Below are 21295 nucleotides of genomic sequence, written 5' to 3'. Positions count from 1 at the left end.
CCGTGCGTTATGGAGCATTTTATGCACCTTGAATGAAGACAAAGGGGGAGATTTATCAAAACCTGTGGAGAGGCAAAGTTGCCCAGTTGCCCATAGCAACCAATCAGATTGCTTCTTTCATTTTTCACAGGCCTTGCTTAGAATGAAAGAAGCGATCTGATTGGTTGCTATGGGCAACTGGGTAACTTTGCCTCTCCACAAGTTTTGATAAATCTCTCCCAAAGTTTTTTACTGCAGATGTGCCTCTGGATCGTTAAGTGCTCCCCTATGTTCTTTGTTTTCTTAAACAAATACTTGTACATTGGCTAATTGGATCTTTCAAGCATGTTTAAAATCACCCCGTTCGTGCACAAGAATGGGCCACAAGAATGACCCAGCGATTGTTTGTGTGGTTCTGTCTGCACCGCAATAGAGCCATGTAATAGGCTCCTTAAAGGAAAATGGTTATCCTGTTAACCAAAGCGCTCATGTGACCAGCGCCCATGAATATTCAAATTCACCCGCCGGGCCCGCCTCCTGTGTGTAATTCACTGAAGAAAGAAGCGGACCTTCAGAGGGACACCGCTCCGGACTGCAGGTACGTATTTTAGTCAGAGACCCTGCATAAGTACCCTGTTCACATACACTATAACCCAGTGTATTGGCTTTAGTGTGGGTGAACAGGATGACCGTTTTCCTTTAAGCAAGCAATAATCTACTTAGTCGGTGCTCACAACAGGCAGCAGTCTGGCTGTATAATACAGCCTTTAATGTAGCTCTTACATTTAAAGGGCCAGTACTCATTTAATTAAGTGCATTCACCTGTGCTATTGTTATAAGTACTTGCTCCTCCCTTGAATCCCTGCAGGATCTTTGTTGCCTTTGTGCCCTAGAGAAAGCTCCTGTGTTCCTGATATCTGTGTTCCTAATCCTAGTTCCGTTACCTGACCCTGCACCTGTGCCACCTGCCCTGACCTAATGCTACCATGACCACGTCTTGCCAGTTTACTTTTGTGCCACGCCACATCCCAATTACCTGTGGGGACGAGTCGTGCCAGGGGTAGCGACCTGGGTGCCGCCTGCCGCAGCAAGACCTTCCCTCTTTGCGGCAAGCTCTGGTGAAAACCAGCGGCACCTTAGACTCCGCTCCCTGGCACGGCTCACGTCATCATCCACACAGGCCCAGAGGATCCACCACCTGCCGTGACCCATTACAGCCATCTATTTGGCTTTATGTTAACACAAATAACTTAGAAGGTGTTTCTGGTCTTCTATTTTATTAGTTATTATTACCTTTTGGATAAATAAGTTGGTTTCATAGAATTGAGATTTCTTTAGTTAATGATGAATCCACTATGAACAGAATTCCAGATCTGGCAGTACATTTATTTCTCTTCTTTTTCTCTCCCTCTTTTAATTTATACAGAGACACTTGGCCTTCCATGGATGATTTTTAGTTACGCTGTTATGAGCATGGCGTCTCTGCTGTTCGTTCTTATGTTTGTTCCAAATACAAAGGGAAGGCCATTGGAGGAGATTTCAATGGAATTAGCAAGCAGGTACATTTGTTCATCCTCTGTTTAGAAACTTTATTTTATATTATATGAATAGTTTGAGGACAGGAGAACAGTGATAAATTGTAATTTTTTTCTGACATTCTCTAAGGGGGGGGGAATATAAATTTGTATAGGGTTTATTTTCTTATTGCTCAATAAAAAGAATAAAAAATATGCTACTGGGAAAAAAGTAAGCTCAAGAGGAGGCTTCCATGGCTTAGCACCCACGCCTCAAAAAGGAGGCTTCCATAGTAAACATCAGATATTTCACTTGTTTATGATCGAAAAAGCTTTTGTTTTGGTAATTAAATTGAGCTTTTCCTTAAATATTCATACAATTGTGCTTTCACAAAAACCTTTCTCCATCCCAGGGCTACTATAAGTGCTACTGTAATTTATAGACTCTGGGAGCTAATAGACTCTGGGAGCTAATAAGATTCCAGAGTAGAGAGGCATGAAAATTGTAGAAGCAACTTACTGGTTGATATAGGCTGTATTCACACATACCGGATCCTACGCATACTTGATGCACAGGTCTTGAAGCTGCAGATTTGAAGCTGTGTTCAGTCATTTAGCTTACATTGAAATCTGACGCTTCAAATCCTGCGCAGAAAAGCCTGTGCGGTGGGAGATAAGGGGCTGCTTACATTAAGCAAGCTCAGGTAAAACAGAAGACACAGCAACAGCTTGAAGCACAGTGATCCTGTCTTAGATAGCACATTGGGAGAGAAAGAAAAAAAAATATGCTGGCTCCTTGTCTGGTGACCAGCTTTATAGGATGAAAATTGATTTATTCCTAAGTAGCCAGTCTCTGTTTGGTTGTACCTAGGGGCTTTAACCCTTTTGTTATTGTGCTGCTGTAGGACAATAAGGAAAGATTGCACTGCAGATTGTGCTTTGACATTTTTTTCTGATACATGTGGAAATGGTTAAGACAATCCTATCCATTTGTTTTGCACTGTAATAATCTGCACATTTGCAAAGCTATTTGCTGTGCCTGGACCCAGCCTTACAGTAAAGATTAGAAACAACTGGAGGAGAAATATTCAGTTTTCCCCTGAATACATTGCTGTCACATAAAGGCAGGGCTCTCCTGCTGTCACCCAGAACCCCTGTCCCTGCCTATTGCATAGTCATCCCAAGCGGGAACTCCACAACAAGTAGACGTCCATACTCTGGAATAAATGCAGGGCTGTCACAGGTCAAAACAACATACTACAGCAATACAGTAAGGTCAGGGAGAAACAGTCAGAACAAAATGCATTAACATCCACTATATACAATACTAACAGGGAGACAAACAAACAGAAAGGATTGTCAGCAATTCGGATCAGAAAGCCAAAAGGACAACAAAAGTACTGAATCGCCAAAGCAACCACAAGCTGTGCCAGAGACTAGAAAGGTTTAACCCTTTAGGTAAAACTAGGTTGAGTCATAACAATGGCAAAAAAATGCCCTTTTCTGGAATGATATTCACTATTTTTCAGCTGTTTCTGAGTTTTTCATTGATACTGAATTTCTAATAGTGTTTTCTTAAATTCATTTTTTTTAAAGCCGATGCAAAAAAGAAATCATTCATACTTTTCTTCTTTTTGGGTTAGAAAACCCAACAGGTGTCTACATCTCATAGCGGGAAGGTAATGAATGCTTTGTGACAGGTATACTTGTCTGTCACAGAGCCTTCCTGGGTGGAAGCCAACTTGCACCTGCTACAACTGTCAGGAGCAGAGCACCCATCCTGACAGCTAACCCTGTAGATGCCACAGTTAGCACGACCTCTGCATCTATAGTGCTGACAGAGGAATAAAATAAAAATAAAAACAGATACATATTAGGTATTGTCCCATTCATAACAATTTGTGTTATAAAACTGTAATGGCATTCATTTTACAGGGTGAAAGCAGTAAAAAAAAAATTGCTAATTAAGCAGAATTGACAATCACCTTGCCTCCAAAAAAAGCAGGAAAAAAATGATCAAAAGGTAGCATGTGTCACACAAATGGTACCAATAAAAACCGCTTGTCCCACAAAAAAATAAGCCCTCTCACAACTCTGTTGGACGGGGAAAAAAAAGATATGGCTGTCAGAGTATGGCAATACAAAAAAGTTTTTTAAAGTGATTTTGTTGTGAAAAGGAAGTAAACCATCAATAAGTATATAAATCGTCCAAACCGACCCATAGAATAAATACAGTATGTAATCCATACTGTACAATGAACACTATTAATAAAAATGTAAAATAAAGTTATGGTTGTCAGAATAATTCAACACAAAAAGTTTTGTTTTTTAGTATAGGGTCACACTTCAATGGGTGGGAAAATATGCAGCAGCAAATACTCAGCAAAGTACGCAACAAAATACAGCATGCTACCCTACCCTTAAAGTGATTTTGTTTTGCAAAGCAAGAAAAACATAACAAAAATGTAATAACTTGGGTAGCACCGTAATCGTACTGACCTGTAGAAAAAAGATATGTCCTTTTTACCTCACAGTGAATGCCATAAAAAAATCTAAAAATTTTTTCCATCTTGCCCCCCCCACAAAAAATACCACCTAAAATGCAAGTCTATGGGAGGGGGCTTGACAGCTGTCACACCCCCTCCCATAGACTTGCATTGAGGGGGCGGGTGTGACGTCACACAGGGGCAGAGTCATGACGTCACGATCTTCCGTTCTCGTGGTCGGGATGGTATTAGCCTGAGGGCTTCCAGCGTTTCCGGAAGCCGTTACAGGTGGGTGCCACATGGTAGAATCCTATCCTTTGGATAGGGGATAAGATGTCTAGGGGTTGAGTACCCCTTTAAGAGCTCAAAACTGCTGACAGACCATATATATATATATATATATATATATATATATATATATATATGTAGTCCGTGCTCACCTGGAATAGTGTACCTAACCTGCTAGCAACCAATAAACCCATGACACCATTAAATAAGACCCCCTACCTAACTATGGAGTCTGAGTCGTGCCATTCCACTGCCGCGTGGGAGTACACCTGAAAAGAGGGCATATCCTGAGGACATGTATTAAAAAATAAAATGTAAAAATAGGGAGGACTAGGTGGTTCGAGAAGAAGCCGTGGCTTTTAAAGGTAAAAACGCCCCTCAATATATTAGCCTTCTCACTTGTGGTCGGTGCTCACCTGGATTAGTGTGCCTAACCCACTAGCAATCAATAATCCCATGACACCATCTAATAAGACCCACTACATAAATAGGCAGTCTGAGTCGTGCCATAGGAGTACACCTAAAAAGAGGGCAAAACTCACATATCAGAACAAAAACACTTTATTAACATTAAATTACATAACTAAAGACTGAAAAGCAGTCCACATTTCCACTTTGGGGTTAGGAATAGATCTCATGTAGGTACTAGACTTCCAACAGCCCAACTTCCTGATGAGGTGAGCCAGAAAACCATGAAGAGAAGCTGATGTCGCAGCACCAATTCGCAAGGAATGACCTGAAAGAGCAGATGGGTCACAACCTAAGGATTTAACCAGCATACGTAAGTATTTGACAAAAATCGCAGTGGTAAGAGTGATACCATTGAACAACAGTAAAGGGCTATCCGAACAAGACTGGGCTGTTATTGGGCTGTTAACAACGCTTGCAAAACCTTGACCGGACACCAGTTATGGGAAGTGGGAAAATAACAGATCTCCACTACCTTTCCTGGCAGAGAATTGTCGTGCAATTCAGACCTAACACATAGTGATCTGTCTCCCAACGAAACTGGTGTATCTGTATGAACTGACCCATAGCCGTCTTGCACGTAAATTCCCCTGGTCTTAAGAACCCATAGTAACTAACAAACAATGCAGCCTTAAACGCCAAACTATTACTGAGACCAAAGGGAGATCTATCTAAGACATCGAATAATTGCCTGAACAAATTCCTTGATAGAGACTGCTTACTAGGACATACACAACCTTGACCCTTCTGAACACCCTTTAAAACTGCTTTGATGGCATGGGAGGAAAATATGGATATTCTTTCAGGACTGAATAAAGCCAAAAAATGCTGCACCCCTGCTAAATAGATTATGATAGTAGTGTAAGCTAATTGCAGGGAAGAGTGGCAAAACCAGATGAAAGCATATAGGAAAGAGATGGAATATGGGTCTCTCTCTGGATATCTATCATGGAATTATTGAAAAGTGTTGCAAGCAATCTTGTACACCCTCTGAGTATTAACTGATAAGGACCTGTTGATAAGTTCCCTGGCTACAGTTAAATGCCCATTCAGTCCAAGATTAGGGCCTGATAAGAAGGAACAGAAACCCCTGCCACATCGGCCTCTGACATGACCTAGAAAAAGAGGGAAAGATTATCTTTAGACAATACATCTGCTGCTGTATTCTGTACACAACTTATATGAGCACATGTAAAATGGAAATTGTCACATAGCAATAACCACACAAGTCTCCTTGCCAAAGACATGATAACAGGAGACTTGGATCTACCCCTTAAGTAAGATGTCAACGGTAGCTGCATTATTTGAAACAAATAAAACTGTGTGCTTGTACCGTTTATTCCACCAAACACTTGCAGCTGCCACTATAGGGTATAACACAAATAGGGCTGAATTTTTACTGAAACTGACCCATTGATGGATTTCTGGAGGCCATGGACTAGTTAGTCAGTGGTTGCCCCATTTGACCGCAAAACCCAGGACTGATGATGCATCTGAAAATATCATGGGAGATTGGTTATTCCCCCCCCCCCCCCGGAATGAATGAAGAAAGAGATCCCGTTCCAACCGTCTCAAAAATAGTCCCACATGACTAAGCCTGCCACAGTGTGCTCCAATATCCAATGTAATGCCTGTGCAAACCTGTTGAATAACCATGGGCTACTCCTGGATCCAAACGTTAATTTTACTACAAAGTAGTATCTGTCCCGCCATTTAATGCCACGCCACTCCCATAACTCCGGCATAATAGAAAAAAGCTTGAAGGCATCTGAAATATCACCCTTGGAAACCCAAGCTCCTACCCCCATACTCAGAATCACAGAAATGGCCTCATCAATGGACGCGTATTTTAATGCAAATTCGTCTGCAGGTATCAGTGAATTGAGGCTCGGAGTGGTGGAAAAATATGGCGCTGACAAATCGTAAATTAGCCTTTGTTTATTACTGAATTTACCAGTGACAAGACCGAAAGGGCTAACTCTCCAAATATCAAAGGATGAAGCAAGAAAAGGACCAATGACAAAATCCTTACTTACTTCAGCTTGTATTAATGCATCAACAGTTTTAGGGTTTATTTGAGCTGACATCAAATTCCTGCACCTGGAAGGGTCACCAAACCGGTGTGGAAACTGACCTGGAACCCGTTAACCAAGAATTCAACAAATCCGCAGTCCGGATGATCCTCCAGGAACAACTCCAGGAACTCCACATCTACCACACCTAGTCATGCCTTCGACGACTTTTGGGGACAGGCCATTTTGGGATATGTCCTGAAACATACCGAGCACACCTACAGTAACCTGCATCGGTTGTAATTGCAAACAGCATGATTATAGTTATTGCTAATTTGGGACTTGCCTAGATACTTCATAGGCTTACCCAACTTGTCTATCAACATAAAGACCTTTTGATTTCTTGACTGAGAAGCAGATGTGGTCGTGCCCGGCTGACACGTTATTGAAACTGCTGCACCACTCCGTACTATGTGTGATTGACTTACACCTCTCACACACCAACTCCTTTAACCCAGCTAAGTGTTGCAAAATATTTCGGTATCTATCAAAGCCCAATTCATGGTGTAATTGAATTGGGACAAGGCAGCAGCTGCTTTAGCCTAAAACTATTTGTGATAATTGTAAAAAGCAGGACCTCCATACTTGTGACAAAGCTCAGCACATTGTACATATAGAGGTCAAGCTCTTCATGTCTTTCAGGCTTCACAGAGAAGATGATGACTCTGTATATACTAAAAGCCATGATAAACTTGGATGAAAATTCCGACTCAGACTAACATCTTTGGATTTCAAGATCACTGAAACATCCCTGCATGCCATGGTCTTATTCTCGGTCATGTCGTGTGTGGCAATGAGTAATGATGCTAAATTAACATCCTTACCATCCAGGATGTCTTTATTTATATTAGCCCGAATTAAGTGAGCCGCCGCAACGTTGGGAATGACAGCATTGATACCTGACGGAGCAATGGAAACCTGAGCCTGGGCAGATGCACCAATTGGTATGGGGGCAGCTACATTCCTGCTTTCTAAAGCTTCCAGTCTACTAGAGAATTGACCAGAGCATGTAACTGTGTTAAGGATGTGTTGAGAGTCTGCATGGATACATCTCCACCACTTGGACCAGTCTGATCAGAGATAAGTAGCCGATAAAGTTCCGCTTTCTGAGCCATAGCTGAGAACGGAATGTCTCTTCTCAAGAGTTCAGCCATCAGTTTAGGCATGGTCCAACTCCTCAATGATGGAACACTGCCGTGTTCGGAGGTTCTGGCCGTATTATCCAGAACTGAGTATGTCTTCCCTATGTTGGAAGCGTGTGACATTCCTTATAACCAAAACAGACAATCTAAAAAGCTAACCAACCAATGACAACTCTAAAACCAGTCCACTAATGTATTCCCCCACTTAAAGGTGACTAAATAATGAAGAAACCATACTCACCCACTGGCCATCTTACCAGTGAATAACGTACTCACTCACTAGTGACAAGTGACAATAACGTGTAAAACATATCAGCTATCGTAACCTGAAGACGTGTCGGGTACGTAAAGAACAACAAGTCATAACGCAAGGATGTGATGGGTACATAATATGAATGAAACATCTCTACCTGCTAATTGAAGTCTCGATGCACCAAATATAGAACTGAATGTGAGCCTGTCAGGCTTCCAGAATAAACCACTTGCAACCTAAGATAAGGATTAAAAATTAACCAATCTACATGAACAACCAAAGAAGGACATGAACCTACCCAGCAAATTAGCAACAGAGCAAAATGAGACACAAGCTTTCCAGCCGACAAAAACACCTGATGATGCAAAGTAAGTGAAGCAACGAGCAGAAATACGGTAAGTATTCTACCTGTATGGAAAAATGATAATGAATATGAACAACAGCCAAAAGTGCAACCCAAAGACGTGATGGGTCCTGGAAACATCTCAATCACATAGCCTCTATTCAAATGAAAAATAATTAACATACCTGTCAAACTAACGATATGTAAAGAAACTAACGATGATGATAACTCGTATAACAACGAACTATAGACAAGAATTCTTTCTACACATGACAGGGGAAAAAACATACAAAATGTAAGTAGAATTGAACATAAAGACGAGTTGAGTTGGAGGTCAATAACACATAACCTACCCCCCAGGCTTGTGACAATCCATGTGATTTGAAAAGGGTCAGGCAAAGAATCAAGAACAATAGATGAGACTTGAACTGTAGTCAATACTATAGGATAGTAATCTCCATATGTATGACAAGCAAATGAAGAAATAAAATGCTGAGACCCAAAGTACAGGCTGAGTTACATATAATACAATAGAGAAAATACCCTACCCGAAAATCCAAGTAGCACAAGACCTACTAAAGTGAGATTATCCAGAAAAGAACGTATCACGATACGAAATGTGTATGAATTTCCCTGCAGATCGTCTACCAAGACCAGAAGACACCTAACCTAAGACATAAAAAGCGAAGCATGATATCACACCAAAGAATGACCCCTTGACTGAAGGTAAGAAACCACAAGACTGTAGGTGCAAGCCAGAAAATGCAGGAAACATGTGACTACTCGTTCCACCACTTGACAGACCTGTAAGAAACCAAGATCAGTATCGTACCATCACTAAAAAAAACGTATAAACGTAAACCCACATACCGTAACAAAATAAAACAAAAAGATAAGATTTTTTATTTTTTTATTTTTTTTAAATATACTTTATTCACGGATCCAGAGCATGTACAAAGCATATATGACAAAGGTGCATTGAAACAGTCAGAATTTGGAACAACAATACAATGTCAGGATAATAGGTCAAAAAGTATCGTCTGGATCCATTTTGTAATACGGAGGATTACCCCCAAAATATAGGAAATAACAAGTAACAACTGTGAAACAAAACCTCAAATCTCCCAAGGAAAGCTGCACCATCCCCACCCCGAGTACAGTGTCGTGCCTATGTAGGGTATTGGCCACCTGAGGTCAGACTACATATTATGCATACAGAGAGTTCTAATAGTGGGATCCCATAGAAAGCCAAGGATGTAGAAGATCATACAACATTAAGATGATAGTTCTAGATTACCAAGAGTGCCCCTGAGAGCCTCAGTTAAATACCATGTAGTATGTTTAAAATATGTCATTATCCTGTGACGTTCGCCGACATCAGGTAAGTTGTGCAAATATCTTTTCCATTTATTAAAAAAGGCCTTTGCATGCAACTCTGAGCATCTTATGGACAATAACATCTCTCTATGTAGTACAGAATGATATTCCTTTAAGATTTCTGTGATTGTCGGCACGGTAGGTTGGAGCCAATGTCTAAGCAAGCACAGTTTAGCAATCAAGATAAGTAAGTGTACACCCTTGGGCATTTTGCCCCTATCAGGAGGGTTCGATTCTCTAACAGGTAGATAGTGAAAGAGGTATGGTTCGGGGGAGAACGGTAAATGTCTATCCCAAATGGTCAGTATTAAAGAGGATAGGTCAGACCACAATTTCGACACCTGCGGGCATTCCCATAAGCAATGCCAGAGGTCTGCACCCTGTAGTTGACATGTCCGACAATGCGTGAGGAACGGAGGCGGGGGTGGTGTGCCCCTCCATTTAAAAGCATACGTAGCCTTGTGTAGAATACGCCAATGAATTTCTCTTAACTGTGCACTGGGGGTAGAGCCATTGACAGCCAATAAGCCCTCTAGTAAACAGGGGGCGATATCAGAGTCACCAAGTTTAGAGGACCATTTGGCAAGAGCTGTGGCCCCCCGTCCCTTTAACGCTATATCCCTGATGGTTGCGTAGATCAGCGAAAGGGAACGGTGGGATTGTGTGTTCCCCAACAATTTGTCAAAATCATTAGGTTTTTCTACCGTCGCATAACCTCTCACCACACCATGAAAAAAGGAGCATAATTGATTATACAGCCACTGATGGGAATCGGGAAGGGTATATTTGCTCTGGAATTCCCCCCAGCTCATGAACACTCCAGTAGATTCAGTCAAGAAATCAGCAAACTGAGTGATACCCAGCGATTTCCAATTGTTGCCTATCGGACTATTGGTACAGTGATCAAGCGCAGGGGTGCTCCACAACTGAAAGTGTCTAGAAAGACACCAAGGCATCCCACACATTTTACGGAGCACCTTCCACGTTGCCAATGTGTCACTAAATAGTACATTCTTTCTCAATGAGCCAGGGATATCTTTATAAGGTAAATGAAACAGGGTGGACAGTGAACCCCGCGGGCAGAGACCCCTCTCCAAGGGCGTGTTTGAAAAATGAGCGGTATCAAAGATCCAGTCCCGGACATGTCTAAAAATAGCTGACAAATTATATAGACGAGCATTAGGCATTTGCAATCCCCCCTTCTCTCTTGCTAGACATAAAGTGTCATAGGCTACTCTTGGGCGTTTACCTACCCAAATAAACCTTGTAAAACTAGCATGGAGCCTTTTAACATCAGTATGGCGTAATAACAGGGGAATTGTCTGCAGCGGATAGAGGATTTTTGGGAAGCTCATCATTTTAATTAATTGCACCCTACCATAAAACGAGAGAGGCAGGTTCTGCCATCTGTGCAACTCACCCTCAATTTTCGCAAACAAGGGGGGATAGTTTAGAGTATACAGGGAGAGTGGAGTGCGACCCAACTTTATACCTAAGTAAGAGATATATTTCTGAGCTACTTGAACCAAGGGCACCCGGGCAGGATCATGAGGTCCCGAACCTAAAAATAGCAGTTGACTTTTATCTAAATTCACCTTGTAGCCCGACAAAGAGCCAAAAGTGAACAAGGCTCTAAAAACAGCCGGCAGCTGGGTCTCTGGTTCGTTTAGATATAGCAGTATATCATCAGCAAAGCAGCTAATTCGCACCTCCTCCGACCCCACCATAATACCTTCATAGATGCTGTGCTGAAGAAAGTACTGTGCCAGCGGCTCCAAGGCCAAGTTAAAAAGCAGGGGTGAGAGGGGGCATCCCTGTCTTGTGCCCTTCTGTAGCGGAAATGGGGTAGAAAGATACCCCGGTAGATGTATTCTAGATACAGGATTCTTATATAAAGCCGACAAAAATGTTCTAAAACTACCCGTTAACCCCATTTTGTTCAGTACCAACTCCAGCCAAGACCAGTGAACATTATCGAAAGCCTTTTCGGCGTCTAAAGACAATAGTGCTGGAGCCCGGCTGGAGTATGGACGAGACGTCACCGCCCCTTGAACTGCTAGAACTGTCCGTATATTAAACACGGCAGCTCTATTTTTAATAAAACCAACCTGATGCGTCCCTATCAGGGATGGCAAATACATTGCCAGCCTGTCTGCTAGTATTTTGGACAAGTGTTTAATATCGACATTTATTAAAGATATAGGGCGGTAGGCGCTAGGTTGAGAAGGGTCCTTCCCCATCTTATGTAGGACCTTTATATGGGCCAAATTGCCAGATGGGGGTAACATCCCCACCGACAACGTACTATCATACACTGCTAATAATACTGGACTAAGCTTCTCACGTAGAATCTTAAAAAATTCCCCCGTAAAGCAGTCGGGTCCAGGTGCCTTACAGCTTTTCAGGGGGAAATCGCCTGAGTAACCTCCTCCAGCGTAATAGGAGCATTAATCAAGTCTCTATCCTCCGCAGACAATTCAGGAAGTGTAATGGAACTCAAAAATCTATCCCCTGCAGCAGTATCTATATCTTGGGCCGTATAGAGGACTTGGTAAAATAGACGAAAAACCTCCACCACATCTCTAGGCTAATTATGCAGGGTGCCAGCCTTATCTCTAAGGGGCCGGATGGGCTCTAGGGGCCGCTGACCACGCGCCATATTGGCCAATAATTTCCCAGACTTGTTTCCAAACCTGTAAAACTCCGCCCTAAACTGGTCCCTGTAGTAGGAATCCACCGCAGCCCGAGAGATTTCAAAATCATGCTGCGCTTGAACCCATATGTCTTTCTTTACTGGAGTTGGATCATCTAAGAAAGAAGTATAGGTTTGTCTCAGTCGCGTAGTCATGCGATCATAATTGTCCCTAGCCAATTTCTTATGGTGGGCAACATGTGCTATAATTTTCCCCCTCAACACCGCCTTACCAGCTTCCCAAAACAAATGAGGGTCGTCCCTATGTGTCTCGTTAAATATGGCATATTCCTCCCACCAGTGGCTTAGTAGTTGGACAAAAGACTCATCTTTAGCTAGCATATCAGGGAACCTCCAAACCCTATCTCCTCCCGGGGGTACTGCTGGGGTCAAAGACAATCCCACTGGTGCATGATCTGAGATAATTATGTCATAAATGTGTTCAGATTGGACATGCGACAAAAGAGGATGGGAAATAAACAGGTAGTCCAGGCGTGACCAGGACAGGTGAGGGTGTGAAAAATGTGTGTACTCTCGTTCCGTAGGATTCAGATGTCTCCACGCATCAACTAGCCCCGTAGTGTGAAGGAGTGATTGTAAATATAGTTCCATGTGTGGTGTACTACCCACATCTCGTCTCCTGTCCTCCGCTGCATTGACTACGGTATTAAAGTCTCCGCCCACCACTATAAATCTTTCTGTGTCCGTCAAAATGTGCGAGGCCAAAGCATCAAAAAAAATGGCTTTCCCAGACTGAGGACCATACACATTGTATATGCTATAAGAGGTATCCCCTTCCATCAAAAGGACATGTTGCAGCAACCCCTCCACATCTTCCCAATGTGCTTTAACACTGTGTACCAGTCTCCTATGTATCAGGATCAATACCCCCCCTTTTCTATTTACCGCTGGGGACCCCAGTACATGTCCCACCCACATTTTCTGCATTCTCACAAAATCCTCTGTAACTAAATGCGTCTCCTGAAGAAGTGCCACATCCGCCTTCAGTTTTTGTAGATGGCGTAAAACAGACGAACGCTTCTCAGGAGAACGCAAGCCCTTAGTATTCTAAAAAATAATTTTCATATGGAGGATAGGAAAATACGAGTAAAAGACCTAGGTGTACCTGTAATGCAAGTAATGGTAAGAGCAAAAGGCACAGTAAACAAACCTAATGAGGTGCAGCCTCCCCGGGAGAAAACCCAAAAAACAAAAAACACAAACATATAAATGGCAATAACACAGAACCAATCCCTGTCTATGGTAAATCCCATAGATCTAAGCGAGATAGGGAGATTAAGGACTTCACTTCTTCCGCGGACCTCCACTGGGTTCCCGCAAACCCAACTCATCAATACACCTCTTAGCAGTACAAAGCAAACCAGAAGAGGCTCCGGCCCTGAACCTCTGGGATGGTGATAAGATGACAGTGTCAAGGCCATGTGAGAACAGGCAGGAGAAAAGTAAAAAGGTAAGTGGATGGAGAGAAGGAGGCAAGGAGTAATAGAAAAGTAGGAGGGATGGGGGGAGAAGGCAAGGTGTAGGGTAAAGAGGTGGGGGGCAACAGAGGGTGAGTAGAGGAGAAGAGTAGGGGGGGGCGGGGGGGGGGAATGGGGAAAGGAAAGAGGAGGGGGGGGAGGGGGAAGGTGGGGAAAGGGAAAGAGTGAGCACCCAGGTAGCTAAGCTGCCACAGTGAGTCCTGAGCAGACCATAACTGTAAAATAATCAGCATGAGCACAAGGAACAGTCACAAAGTCCAGAATAGAAGAAGAAAAAATTAAAATAAAAATAAAACGGGATACAGTATATTTCTCACGTGTAGTCGAGGGGAATCATGAAGCAGTCCATCACAGTTCAGGGAAAGAGCGTCTCAAGGAGAAGGTCACACTAGTCCGCAGAGCAAAAAAGAAAAAGAAAAAAAAATTCCACAGTCCCTGGAATCAGTCAGAATCAGGTCAGGTGAGGTCACTCCATCGCAACTGATGGATTAGGAGGGCTTGCATGGCGTCGTCTCTTATTCTTCTCCGACAAAGCAGTCCCTGCAACTGTGGCTCTCAAATTCAACGCCGCCATTGCATCTTGAGGCGTAGTAAAAGATTCAATAGTGCCATCTAACTTGAAAACTCGGAGCACTGCAGGGTATTGTAGAGTGAACTTTCTCTGTTGAGCCACCAGTTGCGAGCAAACTGGAGAAAACGCCTTGCGCCTCTTTGCCACCTCCGCTGAGAAATCATTAAACAGCAACACCTTGTGACCACGTACCATCAGAGGAGATGTCAGCTTTTTGTAGGTAGAGAGAATCAAAGCCTTGTCCGCATAGTTTAAGAATTTCGTGATCACTTGTCTTGGTCTGTTATCAGCATTAGCAACAGAAGAGGCCGCAGGTTGTCTTACAGGGCCCAGTCTATGAGCTCTCTCCACTGCAGCCTTAACTTTAATGCCCAGTGCTTGTGGCAGTTCCTCCGCACAAATGGCGCATAGTTGATGAGACGGTATTGATTCAGGTAAACCCACCAGTCTCAGGTTGCTCCTGTGGGAGCGATTTTCTAAATCATCTGTCTTTTCCTGTAGAGCTTTAGTGAGTTGAGCAGACTGCTGCAGTTTTTGTTTAGCAGACATCATCTCCTCCTCCATTACATTCATCCGCTCCTCCAGGTAAGCTATCTGGGAGGTATGAAGGGACACCTCTCCCTGGACATGGGTAAGGGCAGAGGCAATAGAGGCATCAATTTGCAGTTTTAAGTCAGGCAGGAGCATTTTCGTTACCTCCGCTGCCATTAGAGTGGCCAGTGACTGAAATGAGAACGGCAGTCCCGGAATCATGGCTTCCTCCGACTCAGCCAGCAGGCTTGCCAGCGATCCCGCTGTTTCAGTGAGTGGAGTTATGGGGAGCTCTCCGGCAGGGGCGCGAATCGCCGCCATCTTCCCGGCCCCCAGCTCTCCACAGAGCTGTAATTGCGTCCCCGCTCTCTGGCCCTGCCCGTCCCCGCTCCTTTGTACAAAGCGGTCCATCTGGTGCCTGCCGCACTCCACTAACCTCCGGCCCCAGACAGTTAGGAAAAGATTGCTGGATAAGGTGTTAGGAGCGGGTGGACGAAGCGGTGCGGCCGGAGCTCTCTCTCGCCGTACCTTACATCCGCGCACCGGAACCGGAAGTCCAAGATAAGATTTTAAATGTTACTGTATGCTGCAAAGAAACAACACCTCCGGCATCACAATACCAGACCTAAATAAAAACGACAACCAACATACTGCGTCAACAATAAGTATTTCATACTTCTAGATTCTATTTTATTTTTTTATTTTTAATCACAACCTCCTAGAATGGAATATATTGAATAGTGACATTCCGATGGTACCTGAAAAAGAAAGCAAAAACATGCAAAACTCCTACTGCATAAAAAACGACTTAAGAACAAATTGACCTCTGTACATGACCGTGTCTGGCTATGAAGGGAACCAAGCATGCATTTATTCACCTAATGTATATGGCAAACATGACTGGGAGTGGCCATAACATTATATACCGTGAAAGCATAGTAAGATATTGCCACTAAACCTTTGCATGAAGAGATTACATAGATACCAGTATATTATTTATACATTTGTGCACAGCTGTTCAATTAAAAATTAGATGTAAAATATGTACATATTATAACTGTTAAACAATATCAATGTATATGTTGTAAATATTAGTTCTTCAGAATCATAATAAATTGTGTAAGGGCAACCATTCATATGCTTCAAATTGCTGTATGTTGGCTACGCAACTACACTGCTCAAAACAAGCATATTGAGGCACATCAGAGGAGACAGATCCCATCACTTTCGTACGCAACATCAAGGGGACACTTCCTCTCTTGAAGCTATATTAAAGGGGTACTCCGGTGCAAAAAAACAATATTCTAATCAACTGGTGCCAGAAAGTTAACCAGATTTGTAAATGACTTCTATTTAAAAATCTTAATCCTTCCAGTACTTATCAGCTGCTGTATGCTCCAGAGAAAGTTGTGTAGTTCTTTCTTGTCTGACCACAGTGTTCTCTGCTGACCCCTCTGTCCATGTCAGGAACTGTCCAAAGCAGGAGAGGTTTGCTATGGGAATTTTCTCCTACTCTGGACAGTTCCTGACATGGGTAAAGGTACCAGCAGAGAGCACTGTGGTCAGACAGAAAAGAACTATACAACTTCCTCTTTAGTATACAGCAGCTGATACGTACTGGAAGGATTAAGATTTTTATATAGAATTAATTTACAAATCTGTTTAACTTTCTGGCACCAGCTGATTAGAAAAAAAAGAGTACCCCTTTACGGCTAGGTTTCCACACAGGCTGTCTTCTGGCGTTTTTTGAAAAACTGGCACTGCACAGAAGTGGATCCACGAGGAAGGAGAAGTGTAAGTCCTTCCTTTATATGTCCTATTCCTTTTGAATCCACTTCTGGCTTTGGCTCAATAACTGCAGTGGCAGTTTTCCAAAAACTGCCAGAAAAAAAAACAAGTGGAAACTTAGCCTTAAGGAAAAGTGAGGCATCCTGATAGAGGTGGGGACCATAGGTGCAAACTCCTAAACAGGGAATCCTATTGAATATTTACCCTGAATACACGCTCTGCTTATGGACTAAACCTCTGTCATGATCTTATATTTACATACTAAATCAATTGATTATATATAGGTATTTAATGTCTTTTGCTAAGTTTTCATTAGGCACAGATTGAGTATGGTGTAATATGGAGCATAAATGAAACAGTCCTACTAGACTATAGGCGGGAAAAAGGGAGAAAAATTGGGACAGTTAGAGTGAGAAAAGGAAGAAAGGGAATTCAGGATTGTGTCTAATAAAAATACATTTATTGTGAATAGTAAATTATATAAAACTGAGATCCCAAGCAGGGCCCTTGCTTAGAACACCTCACAATACAAGTAATTTATAAATAGTAATTATAAACATTAAAAACTAGCGATGCACAAGATAGAATGAATGAAATAGTGGGGACATATGTAAACTGCACTATACTGAGCGCGATGCAATAGTCCAATTTATACTGGTGACTTATTGCTAGGGTGATATGAGTTACGGTTCATTAAACAGTTAGTTGGCACAAGCAGCGCTAATAGATTAAATCCAGTATGGGGCTGCTGTACACTTCGTGGCTGCGCTCGGCAGCACTGGAGACTCCTGAATGGGAGCCCACTGAATCCTTGTCTGCGCAAGGATGGTAGGATGCGCAGCCCGGCACTCGCTATACCCCGACAGCATGGGGACAAATGGTGAGGGAGAATAGGAAGTCCGGCACTATGTGCCTCTTATCAGGTCCGTTGGTGCCGGGTTGGTGATGTAAATCCAGTATATGGCAGCATAAAAGGTCCTCAGAGATTCTCCCTCTCTACCCCGACGGCACAGGGAAAGGTGTGAGAGTAAAATGGAGGTCCTGTGCTGGAGGCTTCTTACCGGCTTTGCCGGTATAAGGTTGAGATACTTGTCAATATCTGTAGTGATGGGTCCCAATCCTTGTGCATGCGTGCAGTCTCGGACAAGATGCGTTTCGGGGAGCCTTGTCCCCTTTTTCAATGGGGAGAAGGAAAAGACATTCAGTCTTCAGGGTATAGCGAGTGCCAGGCTGCGCATCCGACCAGCCTTGCGCAGACAAGGATCCAGTGGGCTCCCATTCAGGAGTCTCCAGCGCTGCCGAGCGCAGCCACAAAGTATACAGCAGCCCCATACTGGATTGGATTTAATCTATTGGCACCGCTTGTGCCAACTAACTGTTTAATGAACTGTGACTCATATCACCCTAGCAATAAGTCACCAGCATAAATTGGACTATCGCATCTCGCTCATTATAGCACAGTTTACATGCGTCACCACTATTTCATTAATTCTATCTTGTGCATCCCTAGTTTTTAATGTTTATAATTACATTTTATAAATTACTTATTCACAATAAATGTTTTTTTATTAGACACAATCCTGATTTCCCTTTCTTCCTTTTCTCATTCTAACTGTCCCAATTTTCCCCCTTTTTTCCCGCCTTTAGTCTAGTAGGACTGTTTCATTTATATTTTTATAGTGTTATATTTGGCACATTGTGCATGTGCAACACAGTATCCTCGGCTTAGGCCCCTTCCGTTTTATGCAGAGCTCCCATACCTATATATTTTGTAATATGGAGCATGTTGTGGATGACATCATGCACAGTGATTTTTTGTGATAAATTTTGCTCAGTGCATTATTTCCAGTGGGCATTTATTTATTTGTGTCACGATTCGGCTGGCTGGAGGTGGATCCTCTGTGTCAGAGAGGGATTGGCGTGGACCGTGTTGGTGGACCGGATCTAAGTTGCCACTGGTATTCACCAGAGCCCGCCGCAAAGCGGGATGGTCTTGCAGCGGTGGTAGCAACCAGGTCGTATCCACCAGCAACGGCTCAACCTCTCTGACTGCTGAAGATAATTGCGGTACAAGGGAGTAGACAAGAGCAAGGTCGGACGTAGCAGAAGGTCAGGGCAGGCAGCATGGATCGTAGTCAGGGGCAACGGCAGGAGGTCAGGAACACAGGCTAGGAACACACAAGGGAACGCTTTCACTGGCACAATGGCAACAAGATCCGGCGAGGGAGTGCAGGGGAAGTGAGGTATAAGTAGGGAGTGCACAGGTGAACATACTGATTAAGCCTGCTGCGCCAATCAGTGGCGCAGTGGCCCTTTAAATTGCAGAGACCCGGCGCGCGCGCGCCCTAAGGAGCGGGGCCGCGCGCGCCGGGACAAGACAGACGGGGAACGGGTCAGGTACGGGAGCCGGGATGCGCATCGCGAGCTGGCGCCTCCCGCATCGCGAATCGCATCCCGGCTGGGAGTGATATTGCAGCGCACCCGGTCAGCAGGTCTGACCGGGGCGCTGCAAATGAGAGGATGCTCCGGGGAGGAGCAGGGACCCGGAGCGCTCAGCCTAACAATTTATTTTCATATGCATTAATACCACATACCTTATTTATGATAGTTTACAAGTAAATTTACATATAATTGTACCCATGATTATGATTATTTCTCTTTTACTGCTTAACTGAGCTGTGATCTGTTGCAGGGTTTTCTTTACTTCCTTTTCTATTTGTACATGTGTTCTAGCTTTTTCTACCTTTTGTAATGATGTCACAGTCATGTGACCCCATATTAAAGGGGTTATCCAGGAAAAAACTTTTTTTTATATATATATATATATCAACTGACTCCAGAAAGTTAAACAGATTTGTAAATTACTTCTATTAAAAAATCTTAATCCTTTCAGTACTTATGAGCTTCTGAAGTTGAGTGGTTCTTTTCTGTCTAAGTGCTCTCTGATGGCACGTGTCTCGGGAACCGCCCAGATTAGAAGAGGTTTGCTATGGGGATTTTCTTCTAAACTGGGCGGTTCCCGAGACACATGTCATCAGAGAGCACTTAGACAGAAAAGAACAACTCAACTTCAGAAGCTCATAAGTACTGAAATGATTAAGATTTTTTAATAGAAGTAATTTACAAATCTGTTTAACTTTCTGGAGCCAGTTGATATATAAAAAAAAGTTTTTTCCTGGATAACCCCTTTAAGATCTTTCAATCAAAAGATCTCAGCTAGATGCATGCAGTCCTTGAGACTCAAAATGCGTTGCTTACTATATCTGCCTCTATATTTTATCAGAATTTTAATAATGTAAGCACCTGTATTTTCATTTGCTGCTGCTATACGACCTTCATTTGCTGTTTACCATAGGTTGACATACACAACAATCTGCATGTCTCCATACTTCAACACTATATGTTGGTGTTTTGCCCCTTGTAGCTAACCATGTGAAAAATTGGCAATGACCTGCGGACTTTCCACCACCATAAATCACTTATTAATTAATATCATAAGGTAGCTTTACAACTCCCGCTAAGGTCACTGCCATATGGAAGTCTATCAAAAGACAAAAGTACAAGTTATGTTCTCTATAATAAATTAGTGCTTGTTATCAGACTGTCAACTGCAGCCTCCATGTAAAATAAACACCTAGTATACTCTTTAACCCCTTAAGGACTCAGCCCATTTGGGCCTTAAGGACAATTATATTTTCATTTTTTCTTCCTCGCCTACTAAAAATCATAACTCTGTTATATTTTCATCCACAGACTAGTATGTGCTTTGTAATTACATCACTCACTTTACCATAAAATGTATGGTGCAACTAAAAAAATACTATTTGTGTGGGGAAATTGATAAGAAAACTGCAATTTTGCTAATTTTGGAAGGTTTTGTATTCATGCTGTATACTTTATGGTAAAATAGACATGCTTTATTTATTCTGTGGGTCAATACGATTAAAATAATACCCATGATTACATACTTTCCTACAATTTTACTGCTTTAAAAAAAATTACAAACTTTTTAACCAAATTAGTACTGTCACGATGCCGGCTGGCAGGAGGTGGATCCTCTGTGCCAGAGAGGGATAGCGAGGACCGTGCTAGTGGACCGGTTCTAAGACACTACTGGTTTTCACCAGAGCCCGCCGCAAAGCGGGATGGTCTTGCTGCGGCGGTAGTGACCAGGTCGTATCCACTAGCAACGGCTCACCTCTCTGGCTGCTGAAGATAGGCGAGGTACAAGGGAGTAGGCAGAAGCAAAGTCGGACGTAGCAGAAGGTCGGGGGCAGGCGGCAAGGTTCGTA

At 42.9% G+C, this 21295-nt stretch overlaps 1 protein-coding gene across 1 annotated transcript in view; it reads left to right on the top strand.

Moving 5' to 3' along the window:
* Positions 1-21295, top strand: part of SLC2A12 (solute carrier family 2 member 12) — an 81862-nt gene that overhangs the window by 46913 nt on the left and 13654 nt on the right. The window contains exon 4 of the mRNA XM_056563324.1: positions 1406-1538. Within this exon, the coding sequence (XP_056419299.1) occupies positions 1406-1538 (133 nt within the window). The remainder of the gene's footprint in view (positions 1-1405; positions 1539-21295) is intronic.

The sequence above is a fragment of the Hyla sarda genome, chromosome 3 (genome assembly GCF_029499605.1).
Source record: "Hyla sarda isolate aHylSar1 chromosome 3, aHylSar1.hap1, whole genome shotgun sequence".
NCBI classification, from domain to species: Eukaryota; Metazoa; Chordata; class Amphibia; order Anura; family Hylidae; genus Hyla; species Hyla sarda.
This window is presented reverse-complemented; position numbering and strand designations above follow the sequence as displayed.